Consider the following 12,176-nt stretch of genomic DNA (forward strand, 5'->3'; position numbering starts at 1 on the left):
GTATAACATGATTTTTTTATCTGTTGGTTAGTTAAATATTATGTCAAGGTGAGGCCAGTTTTCTGTTCATATTAAATAACCTCTTCTAACATAAATAAGTCTATCATGTATTTAGCAGGACATTCCAGATGAAATAGGACATAACTGTGTATTCTCATGCACTTGTATCTCATATTGGCAACCGGTGCTTTGTTTAAAGTTTTTGTTTCATGTCCTGTTGTGTTTCAGACCGGTTTGTTATCATCCCTTTGCACTCCCTCATGCCAACCGTTAATCAGACACAGGTCAGCATTCTTCTGTTTCTCTCTCTGTCTGTTTGTCTGACTGTCTCTGTGTTTGCCGATTGTCCTGCTTTCCTCCCTTTTCAATACCAGAGAAGTCGAGTCTCATCTCTCTCTCTCTCTCTCTCTCTCTCACTGCTCCCAGGTGTTCAAAAGGCCTCCTCCTGGAGTTCGAAAGATTGTGATTGCTACCAATATAGCCGAGACCAGGTGTGTATGTGTGTGTGTTCACATCTTCATATGTGTGTATGTTGATCAGCTTGTCTATCCTTTGTACCTAAAGCTTATTTCTGATTTTGTTTCTCTGGCAGGTTTACAAAAAAAAGGACATATTTTTCACATTCAGTCATGTATATGTGTTTTTTTTATTTTATTTGTCTACGTGTGTATGACTGCAGGTCTCAGCCATTAATGGCAACAGCGGATTTGGAGCTAATTAGCATACATTTCTTGGATAGATTACAAACACTGTCATATTAGGCTTGGATGGAAAACCCTCTGACAGGCAATTTGTTAATGCATTCGCAGAGCCCGGCACTCGCACAAACTGAGTAAATTGAGAAGCTGCCTCCCCTCCGCACTCCGCTCACATCACTCTGCTAAATATAAACCTACCAAAGGGCGAAATTTTATTTTTTACTTCTGAATGATTGTGTGTGTCTAAGAGTCTTAACCAAGCATTCTTGACAGACTGCTTTGAAGTGGGTTTTTTTCTGTATTATTTGATCTTACTTCCATTTTTTTCCTCCCCCCCTCTTCTCTCCCTCTGTGTCTCTACACTCACAGCATCACCATAGACGACGTTGTTTTTGTGATAGATGGAGGCAAGATTAAGGAGACCAACTTCGACACCAACAACAACATCAGCACTATGACAGCCGAGTGGGTCAGCTTGGCCAATGCCAAACAGAGGAAAGGACGTGCTGGCAGGTGTGTGAGTGTTTGTCTGCACATGGGGTTATTTGTAGATATATTTATAATGAGGGCACAAGTTATATGAGTGCCTCTGGGTATGCAATACTAATCTGGAAGAATTATGTTTCCATCCATTTGTCATCTGAGCTCTCCATCAGTCTTCCCCGTCAGCCCACTCCTTCCTGCTCTCCCATCTGTAAACACCAAGAAAGGCAAAGTGTAGCCACTCCCAGGTTGTTTCCAGCCTGCGACTCGAGACGTCTGCTCTGTTAGATAGCTCTGACATCAAAGTGCACCAAGGCCCAATTAGCAGGAGCTGCTTTCAGCGTGCAGTTTCATCCCACTGATTTAAAATTAAGCCCTTGTCACAGCACTGATATAACATGTGACCTTTTTCCCCTCCCTCCCCCCTCTCTCTCCCTCTCCAACTCTCTTCTTCTCAACATATATCCAGAGTGTGTCCAGGGAAGTGCTATCATCTGTACAATGGTCTCAGGGCCAGCCTGCTCGATGCCTATCAATTACCTGAAATTATGAGGACACCGCTGGAGGAGCTCTGCTTGCAGATCAAGGTTGTGGATGTGGAGAGGAAGAGTGAGACAGACTGACAGAGAGAGACAAATAGGTGTTGGCTCGGGAGTTGAGACGAGGACAAGATTGTTTTGAATGAGTTTTCTAAGTGCAGAGAGAGGGAACAAGGACAGTGCTGCTGTTTTTGGTCTTGTGTTGAATTACAGCCTCTCCTGCCTAATGAGAACTAGGGATGAGCATCTTTGGCTGACTCATGCCCCTTGCTCTCCAACTCTTTCTCTCTCTTTTTTTCCGACAGTATAATCACTCCTCTTCTGGAACCTCGTTCTCTTACACGAGCAGTCTTTGGTTGCTCTCTATTTTTTCATTCTCTTTTTAAATCCTCGTTTTTCACTCAGACATATTTTAACCAATGCTAATGGAACATTAAGCCAGAGTTCACTCAGATCTAGTGTTTGCACTGATTGTTCTCACCAGTGGCTTTATTGGTTTGTGCGTTTCGGTGTGCGTCTTCCACTAGTTCCGTTGAATGTATTTGAGCATGTGTGTAATGTGGTTTTTGAAGCTCGTGGGTGAGAGGCGGACTAATGCATCAGACTGTCCTTAAAGTGAGAGAAACACTGACAACATGCTAACCCTGAGCCGACTCTCTAATGCACACTCAAACATCACCCTATTAGTCAGACGTAGAATTGTGGTTGCTTCCTTACTCTGCAGTTTGCCACAGATAGATGTTTCGCGTATTTAAAAGTCTCTTTCCAACGTGCAAGTGAAAACCCATTTAGTAAATGTGCATATTCACAAAATAAGCTCTTATCATCACAATTATTCTGTGCGCAGCACTTAGACAAGCATACTAATGTGGTTAACTCTTAATGCTGACCAGCGCTGTCGGTATTTCTGTCAGATACATCTTGTCATGCTATGCTTGTGAGAGGAAAACACACATAAAGCTAGTTGCAGCCAGTTTTACTGTATCTATGTATTGGCCAGAAACGACAAGCATCTAGATAATGTGAAGCAAAATTTTAGGAAAAATGATGACATGCTTTTGCTAATCAAAGTGTAATGTGATCGTCTAGATATTGAAGCTTGGGTCCATAGGTCGATTCCTGGAAAAAGCTCTGGACCCTCCCACTGAAAAGGCCATCAACCTAGCCATCAAGAACCTCACAGACCTGGTAAGAATGAGTAAAGATCATTAAACAAGTCTTGAAGATAGGATTTAGAGAAAACCTGAAGCAGCAACTGTTGGAAGGCTGCAACTACTGATTTAGAAATCTACCAGTTACTTTCTCAATTAATTGTTCGCTCTATAAAATGTGGCAAAATGTAATAAAATGCTTACTTAAAACCCAGGCTAATACCTTCAGATGATCTCCTTTGTCCAATTAATAGTCCAGAACCTAAAAACCATTGACTTGCTATTGCGTAAGTCTAAGAGAAACATCAGATCTATACAACCGAGAGGCTTAAATTTAATTTTAAGTACGTATAAAAAAACACAATTGAGTGTTCATTTTCTGCTAATCTCCCAGTTAATTAATTTACCAATTTAATTAATTGGTTCTATTAAAATCTATAGTGTATAACAGCCCTTTGGGAAACAGTAGCATTGTGAAAGAGAGGTGTGATTTCAAGGCGCCTCGTCTTGTTTGTATTATCCGCAAATCTGGAAGGCAGCTTTATAGCTTATCATCCAACGAAGGAGGCAGATTGAAAAAAATAAATAAAAAATGAAGGGCCAAAAGAGAAATTAGTACTTATTACGAGGGCTAGAAAGATTAAAACAAGCAATATTTTGTGCTAACAAGGTTAAAACGCAATGAATATCAATAGAACTAGGAAGCAGCACTTGCATCTGGCAATAAAACTTAAAGGAGTGGCTCCTGAAAGCTTTAAGAAGCCTTCATTGTTTATTGCATCTCATTTAAGAGCACGCAATGCATATAAATTGCAATCTTCCACTGCGGTCTTCTGGGAGAGCCTTCCCTTTCGTACTTTTTGCTGTGTTAATAATCACTTTAGTTTTCACACTTAAATTATTGCCCCTTGAATTGTGGGAGAGTTGTTTCCTTTCTAGTGGGTATGGTTAAAAACACATTACGCTGAGCTGTAGATGACTAAAGATGTTCACTCTTTTGCTGGTTGTTGCATTAGAACGCCCTGGACCGCACTGAGAATCTGACAGCACTGGGTTTCCACCTGGCCCGTCTGCCCGTGGAGCCTCACATCGGCAAACTCATCCTGTTTGGAGCTCTGTTGGGCTGCCTCGACCCCGTGCTCACCATCGCCGCTTCACTCAGCTTCAAAGACCCTTTCTTCATACCCCTGGTAGGGCTCTGAGTTCACAGACATGAAAGCTTCCGTCCGCAGCGACACACACTCCAGCACGTTGCTGCTCTCTCCATTCTGACTTTTTGTATTTGCATAGAAAGCCTTAAATAACTTTTCTTTTATGCGTCTGTACATCTCAGGGTAAAGAGAAGATGGCAGACATGAGGAGAAAGACCCTATCTAGAAACTCCAAGAGCGACCACCTCACTATTGTCAACGCCTTCCAGGTAACAAAAAAGTGCCCTATCATCTGTCGCACCTGAATTTGTTTCATCTCCGTTTGCTGGTTCCTCTCTTAATTTATCATGCATTCATTTGGCCAGGGCTGGGAGGAAGCGAAGCAGCGTGGAGCCAGGTATGAGAGGGAGTACTGCTGGGACAACTTCCTGTCTGCCAATACACTCCAGGTGAGTCTGGCTGATTGCTGAGCCCTGCACTGAAGTGCTCTGTGGGAAACACATGGGGGGAGGTCCACGACTGTAATTTGAGTTCGACTTCCGTGTAACCGGTGAAGGATATGAAGTCTTTATAGAAGTCATTTTTCCTGTTATCATTCAGATGCTGCACAACATGAAGGGCCAGTTTGCCGAACACCTCATGCACACAGGCTTCGTCAGCAGCAAGGACCCCAAAGACCCCAAATCTAACGTCAACTCCGGTAACTAGGAGGAGGTTTTTACGTTCATTCATTCTTATGAACCCGACAACTGGGCTGTGGCGCAGTAATAAAATATGACGTTGGGCATTTTTTCGTCCTCTAACTGTCACTTCTTTTCACAGATAATGAGAAATTAATCAAGGCGGTGATAGTTGCCGGTCTGTACCCTAAGGTGGCCATGATCAGACCATCTCACAGCAAAAAGAGGCCGGGGTGAGTCTGCTAATCCAAGGAGAGGGATGAGCTATGACAGACAGGAAAGGGCTGCGCTGCACAAGATAGAGAAGTGCACAATCATTCTTATTGATCTTCAGATAGAAAAATAGCCTTCACACTACAATATCTCATCAAACCTCTCAGGTAAGAGTTCAGCAAGGGTTCTGTGACGGTTATCCGAGGCTGCGCAGAGAGCGCGTCGGGGAAATTGTCAAAAAAAATACAGAGCCACTTTTGCAGCTCGAGATCAATGCAGTCATGAAATTGCCCCAAGGCAGCTGTCATATGCAGTGGCTGTGACCTGTGTGCAAAAGACAGATGCACGCAACAGGGGCACAGACTCTCTTTCTGTCAAAGCCGTGCTGTCACTTTGTTTGTCTGTCTCAGTGACAGCTTTAGAACCAGGTGCACAGTGATTTTTCCCAGGGTCACTTCCCCGGCATAAGTAATTCTCAACAGTTGCGACACCATAGCCAGCTGTAAATTTTCTTGTCTGCACCAAAGCTCCTCAGTATTTTTATTTATTTTTTTAATGAATTCATTGCTCGATTAAGCACTTCTTGTTTGTGTTGTTGCTAAGTCGGACCGCTGTCTGGTACGAGCAGCTTGTTCCCTGCAGTCAGGTCTGTCTGGCTGACACACAGGAGTTTGGAACACGGTGTTACTTTCGATGTGCATTGTATTAGCGAGACAAAATAACCCGATGAGCTGGTGAAGTAAACTTTCTGAGTCGTTTTTTTTTGAAGAAACATTTATTCTGCTGCTGGTGACTTTTTCCACACAATTGGCCAGACAATGTGACAATATGTGAATAGAAACACTCACACACATAGTCGGCATTCAAAGATATAAAATTGTACACCTTTTATAAAAAAAAAGAGCACACAATATAACGCTGAAATAAGATGAAAGTCTCTGACAAGCATTTAAATATTCTGGAAGAATACTCCACTGGTGTAGCATTGTGCTCCTGCAACACTGCTGCATTCACATTGGACAATTACAACCAATAAAAATCAATGTAGCAAAAAAAAATCTTATTTTTTTCCATTTCATTCTTCTTTTTTTGTCAAACCAAGATTACACACTGTGCAACTCAGCCTTGGTGGCTTGACGGTTCAGACTTTTATAGATATTATGAAAGTAGCAGCTAATGTAGCAAAGATGAGTGGTGGGATACAGAGGTCTGGTTAGCTAACTTCCTGGTTTGAAATAACATTTATGTGTATCATTGATTCATTTGTCCTTTTTGCATAATTGGTTCCTTGAGTTGCGATAAGACAGAAGCTAATGGCTGTAATTTTGTTCCATACATGACCAAAGCATTAACTTCAAATCAGAAATGTCATTCATCTCTGTATATTTTCAGCTTTATTCTCTGCAGATTCTTTTTTTTTTTTTTTTAAACTTTCATGTAATGATTGGAGAGTGGTTTCTTTCCCATCTTCAGCTGCGATAAATGCCTCCTCTTTGTGTTCTCTTGTCAGTTGAGAAAAAAAAGAGATTAATAAGAAATATGCTTTTTTCATAAAGAGTTCGGAATGTGACGTTTCCATTATTCCTAACCAACACGCCTACACTCTCTACCGTCTTATCTTTCTCAGTGTTAAGGTTTACACCCAGGCTGACGGCAAAGTGTGCATCCACCCGAAATCTGTCAACGCCGAAGAGACGGAGTTCAACTATACGTGGCTTATTTACCACCTCAAGATGAGAACGAGCAGCGTGAGTAACAGCCGGGTTGTTACGCAGCGTTTCACCGCTGCCGTGTGGATATTGCGAGTTTCTACGTCTGTGTCTTTTTGATTTTTTTGCATGTGTCGCTCTGAAGAGTGGCACGTGAGTGGAAAGAAGGGCCAGCGGTTAAAGGTTGGCGGTGGTGCCACACCAGCTTTGCACTTAATGAATATTTGATTAAAACACGGCCTTTCAACTCGCTCTCAAAGGCTCTTGTGCTTCAAAGCTTCCAGACACAATGTAAGAGGTGGTGGGGTTGGATAGAGGGAGGGGAGGGGAGGGGGGGGGGGCAAAACGGTCAATGCAGTTTCCTGACTGCCACCCTTCTTTTTTTTCTTCTTCTCTTTTTTCTTTTTGCCCCTCTTCACATTCACATTCTCCTCTCCCTTCCATCTATCTGTCTTTGTTCTTTCTGTGCTGTCTCTTTTTGTGAATGTTTCCATTCCGCAGAAAAACACCTTTCATGTCCTCTCTGTTTGCTGCCTCTGCCTTTGTCTCTCACTTTGCTGCCTTTGTCTTCAGGAAGAAAAATGTTTTGCTGTATTTCACTGTCATTAAATGTGTTTCTTTTTTTTTTTCCTTGTTGCGTGTGAGGGATTTTGTGCAAAGCGCTGAGCATTTGTGTCTTTTAAAAGTAAGGTATTCTGAGAGTGTGAGACTGTCAAGGTCATTTGTTTACTGAGAGAAGGAAGCGGAAGAGCAGGGCCGTAGAAAGAATAAAAGGAATGAAAGTGAGGGATGACGTTAAACTTTATCTTCTCTGACGCACTTGCCCCTGGTGGTCCATTACATTACACATTCATGGAGTAAATGCAGTCGTCCCTGCTCTCTCCTTGCTTTCTACCTTGTTTTCTACCCACTCCCTCCACCTTTCTCTACCTCTCTCTGACGCTCATTTCCGACACTCCGCCAGTTACCTTCAAAGCTGAAATAAGTTTTGTTTGACCTCAGTCTGCTGCTTATGCAGTCGCCGTGGCTTTTGACCTTATAGCCAAGTAGGTTTTGTGAGGTTGTGCATACAGATGAGCGCATTACATCACATCCATTTTCTGGCTCGTGAAAAACGCATCAAGGAAAAAACTATTTTTTTTCCATTTTTGGGTGTCATTCGTCAAACTGCTCTCCATAAACAGCTGTCAGTTAAGCAAAGACAAAGAAAAATGGATGGGGACGAGTGTAACACATTAGCGAGATTCACAGATGGGGCAAGATGACATTTCTCCTAACACTGGAGGCACAAACACATTTCAAACTCGCACAGCCTCTCTTCACTAATGGGACACTTTCAGCCCACACCACAGAATAGCTGTCGGGCACGGTGTGTCATAATGATGCCGCTCCCTGTCACTGAATGTGTTAATGTGTTTGTTGTAATGCCCCTGTTGTGTGTCAGCGACATCTCTGTCTCCCCTCAGATCTTCCTGTACGATTGCACCGAGGTGTCCCCGTTCTCTCTGCTGTTCTTTGGAGGGGACATCACCATCCAGAAAGATGAGGACCAGGAAACCATCGCAGTGGACCAGTGGATCGTCTTCAGATCCCCGGCACGCATCGCTCACCTCGTTAAGGTAAACGACGCACACGCATCGACAAATCTGCCTCCATTCATTTCGTTACTAACTTTTCTCTTCCTGTTTGTTCCCCAGAGTTTAAAGAACGAGCTGGATTCTCTGCTGCAGGAGAAAATCCGTAATCCAGCTCCAGTGGACTGGCAAAACCGCCAGTCTAAAGACTGTGCTGTCATCACAGCCATCATAGACCTCATCACTACCCAGGAGAAGCCCACAGGCAGCAGCAAGGGCTACGGCAGGACGTGGGCGTCGGCCCCAAGAGGACAACACATGTACTTCGATGACGACGATGATGATGATTAGAGTTAGCCAGAGCTTTGGCTGGCTATAGAAGAGCCACTGAAATAACTGGCTTCATCTTTGAAGACGGGGTCAGTGGGAATATTTATAATATACCGTTGGCCTCCTTGATGGTTCTGCTTGGTTGAAACTTTAGGGCTCCCTGGGTGCTCTTATAGGCAAAACACAGGAGGCCAGTATACTGAAAAACACTCTGCACTTGAATGATCACCATTATTCTTTTTTTTTTTAGTTGTTGCCTGTTTCATCTTATTTTGCAAGGACCAATCCATCTTTGAATACACTCAGTAGCTGCTTGGCTTAGTTGGTAAAGTTTTGATTTGGATAAGTCTGTTTTAAAGCAACGCTGGTTAATGGCCTGTGCAATAAAGAAGATGTACCATCGCCTCACTTTGCTTCTTGTGCCTTACTACGATGGAGTTTAGCAACTCCAAACAAAGTGTTACTCTGCAGTACTGCGAGCTTTTTGATGGGACACCATAAGCGATTCTGTGACAGGAGAACACAGTTTGTTCTGAGTGCTGACAGAGAGAGGAATCACTAAAATCACCCGGGTTCATTTCAGCAAACACTTGCAAAGCTGTTGCTGACTTAACAGCTGACATCTCCTAAATACCTGAAAAAAGTGGATTTATGCACATTTCTGAATACCAAATGTCACTAAAGGAATAAACAGTGAAGTCATTCTCTTCAAGCTCAGGGGGAAAAAACAATCATATTGATCATTCAGAATGCACGACAGGATCCAAGTAATTGAGCTTTTATTAACAGAGACTGATTAAAATATAGAAGCAGCGAGCAACTTCCTTCAATATATATTTGTATTTACGAAAACATACACATAGCAGTTTAGGCTGTTTTACATATTTACATTTACAGAGCTTATTTACAATAGTTACAAAGAGAGGAAATGATTGAAACAAGATCAACTCATGCTAAAGATCTGTGGTAATTTTCCCTGAGTGCAAATGCAAAGCCGAGTCTGGATGCTCGTGTCCTTCTTGTCGGGTGCTCTGCCTCCCGCTGCCGTACCTCCCGCTTTGTGCATCTCAACAGTTGCGGTCGTCACTGGGGCCGGGCCCGAAGCAGCGGGCTTGATAGATGGCGTTATCATTATTCTCTGACCAAGCTATTCATTTCCTTTAGCTGGGCAACACTAAAAAGATGACTCACACTGGACAATCACATTAAAAGCAGGACCAGGCTCGTCTCTTCCGGTCTCACCACGAGGACACGCAAATTAATTTCAGCATGTTTCTATTAATATCGCAAAATATAAATCCCAGAGGAGGGGAAGGGTGGTATTTATATATACACATTTCTGGCTTGGCTTCAAGTTGTGTGACATTTCAGGCGGTCCAAATCATTGAGTGGACAGAAAGAATGATGGTGTTTGTGACACAAATGCAGAGTCAGATTTATGATGGTGACATTAAATGGTGTCAAGGTGGAGAACAGACGCTGGGCTCTTCTGCTGAACTCGTGGACGACGTAAGAGATGGTGGGTACTTTTCATTAGGCTAACTTGTCTCCTTATGTAGTAGAAGCTGGAATGACCTCAAACTTCTCAGACTGCTAGAATTCCTAATATAGTTCAATTAATTATGACTTGTGCAAAGTGCCTTCAAACAAGTAGCTTTTTTTTTTTATTTTGGTGTAAATATCGCCACAGGTTTTACTTGCTGCTTAGACACTCATGAGTTTCTACACTACCCCACCCTCTTGCCTTTCACAATCAACATCTTCATAGTTAACATTGTCACTGGCAAAGCTCCTGAGCCTCATTAACAGAGCGCACACACACCAGGCTGCCGTCAGTTTCACACTATTTGGTCTACTTTACCTCCTACAGTGGCGCCAGTACGCTCCCATTACATTGCACATCTCTTACAAAGAATATGCTCGCAAAGTAACATTTACACAATTCACACCGACGGCTCTTAATGCAGCAGAGTGTTGAGAAGCAGTGACTTTGGCTGTGGGTGTGAAGTTTTCTAACCAGCCAGGGAGTTAATCAATGTGACAGATTCCACTGTCAAACCATCCCACCCACACAGGGACCAATCAGTAATTAAGGCAATCTGTGTTCTTCTTCTGCTGTGTTTGTTCTCATCAGCACGCCTGATATTCAGTGGACGCTGAGCAAAAGTCCGAATTGCGGCTTCGTCTTTATGAGGACCCAGCAGCTCCCGTGAAGCTCCGCTCGGTTCCCTGAAGGCAGGTCGCTGATGCTGCTGGTGAACTCGTTTGTCTGAGTTCAGCGCTTCAAAAAGGGCAGGTCGCCGGTGCGTCGCGGGGTCCGCTGTCGGCTTGGGGAAAGCCCTCCGTGGGTTAAGGAGGAAGCTTATCGTCCTGTCACACATTAGTCTCCAGCCCCTGCAGGCGGTCCATCCTCTGCATGTTGCGTTCGATGGTGGCCTGGCAGGTGATTGGTTCAGCGCACTCTGTTAGGAACCATCCCCTCTCTCCGTCGCGCAGTCGCTCGCCTTCATACCAGCCTAGAAGAGGAATGGTATTTATATGAAAATCAAAGATGCTGTGTTGTTTCATTACTATTACTGTCCCTTTTTTTTTTTTTTGTTCTGCAACATGAAAGTCAGTTGCTATGGTCACCGAAAGGGGAATGACCTTTGGCTTTCAGGTGTTTGTGCAGATTTAAAACACATCTTCAAACAGATACGAGGGCCATTATGTGGAATAAGACAGGTGCTGAATAGGACAGGGAGAGTGTATAGAAGTGCATGATGAAAGGAAGCGGTTGAAACAGGGAGATGGAAAATGTGAGGAATATTAAAGAGACTGAGTGCTGCTAGAGAAGGAGATGGGCTGAAGGAGGCGGTGAGACCCAACGTACCGTCTTCTACAGTCTGCGAGACCAGAACCACGTCAGCCACCTGCAGAGACAACTCGTCTGGCTGCTTGGCTGTGTACGTTCTGATCACCTCCACCTGCATGACATCTGGAAAAACATACAAACATGTCCATAAATCATTTCAGGTACGTTACACTAGTCTATCTTTTCTTTAACTCTCTGAACCCCAATACCAGTGGGTTTGGAAAGCAACAATTTATCAACGCAGGAAACTGGAAAAACAAATAATTGTTGGATATTGAACTTTCTGATGGTCTTTGAACTACTCATTAGGGTCCGAGCACCCAAAAGGGTGCGAAGACCCTATTGGAACTGCTCGGATTATTATTATTATTAGGGTCCGAGCACCAAAAGGGTGCGAAGACCCTATTGGAACTGCTCGGATTATTAGGGTCCGAGCACTAACGGTGCAAGGACCCTATTGAAACCCTTGTGATTATTATTATTATGGTACGCAAACTTTGAACGCGTTTTTGAGTTCCTAAACGTGCTCGAAAACTCACCAAAATCGGCATGCACTTCAGGACTGGTGGAAATCGGAAACTATCAGAGATGTGGACATATCACTGCCAAAATGGCTCCACAGCGCCACCTTGAAAATTTCGCCGGAGTCCTGTCAGAAGCACGTTTGCCCTAGAACTACACAATTTCATAGGCATATAGAACTGGTTGGCACAAACAAAAACGTCTCCTGCTCCAAGCTGTAAAACGCAACACGGCTCAACTGCGCCCCCTACAATATTTCAACAGAGTCCCAT

General features: G+C 43.5%; 2 protein-coding genes across 2 annotated transcripts in view; one reads left to right on the forward strand and one right to left on the reverse strand.

Annotated features, from left to right (window-relative positions):
- Positions 1–8,936, forward strand: part of dhx36 (DEAH (Asp-Glu-Ala-His) box polypeptide 36) — a 24,604-nt gene extending 15,668 nt beyond the window's left edge. The window contains exons 14-26 of the mRNA XM_008300096.1: positions 229–284; positions 427–491; positions 1,068–1,211; positions 1,651–1,768; positions 2,810–2,908; positions 3,888–4,061; positions 4,205–4,291; positions 4,388–4,471; positions 4,623–4,722; positions 4,845–4,935; positions 6,543–6,663; positions 8,091–8,243; positions 8,322–8,936. Of these exons, the coding sequence (XP_008298318.1) occupies positions 229–284; positions 427–491; positions 1,068–1,211; positions 1,651–1,768; positions 2,810–2,908; positions 3,888–4,061; positions 4,205–4,291; positions 4,388–4,471; positions 4,623–4,722; positions 4,845–4,935; positions 6,543–6,663; positions 8,091–8,243; positions 8,322–8,549 (1,520 nt within the window). The 3' untranslated portion in view covers positions 8,550–8,936. The remainder of the gene's footprint in view (positions 1–228; positions 285–426; positions 492–1,067; positions 1,212–1,650; positions 1,769–2,809; positions 2,909–3,887; positions 4,062–4,204; positions 4,292–4,387; positions 4,472–4,622; positions 4,723–4,844; positions 4,936–6,542; positions 6,664–8,090; positions 8,244–8,321) is intronic.
- Positions 8,937–9,290: 354 nt separating this feature from the next.
- LOC103370907 (rho guanine nucleotide exchange factor 26-like) lies at positions 9,291–11,667 on the reverse strand. The gene is made up of 2 exons (XM_008300097.1): positions 11,401–11,667; positions 9,291–11,044 (listed from the first exon to the last, which is right to left on the reverse strand). The coding sequence occupies exons 1-2, from the start codon at positions 11,498–11,500 to the stop codon at positions 10,902–10,904; spliced, it is 243 nt and encodes an 80-aa protein (XP_008298319.1). The 5' UTR covers positions 11,501–11,667; the 3' UTR covers positions 9,291–10,901.
- Positions 11,668–12,176: the final 509 nt, after the last annotated feature.

This window comes from Stegastes partitus, unplaced genomic scaffold, assembly GCF_000690725.1.
Source record: "Stegastes partitus isolate 25-593 unplaced genomic scaffold, Stegastes_partitus-1.0.2 Scaffold1498, whole genome shotgun sequence".
In the NCBI taxonomy this organism is placed as follows: Eukaryota; Metazoa; Chordata; class Actinopteri; family Pomacentridae; genus Stegastes; species Stegastes partitus.

What these genes read in the sequence shown, in the direction of transcription:
- LOC103370907 (XM_008300097.1), bottom strand. Translation starts at nt 11,500, where the DNA reads ATGCAGGTGGAGGTGATCAGAACGTACACAGCCAAGCAGCCAGACGAG. An exon ending in CTCGCAGACTGTAGAAGACG is followed by an intron (nt 11,045 to 11,400) that starts GTACGTTGGGTC and finishes TTCCTCTTCTAG; the next exon opens with GCTGGTATGAAGGCGAGCGA.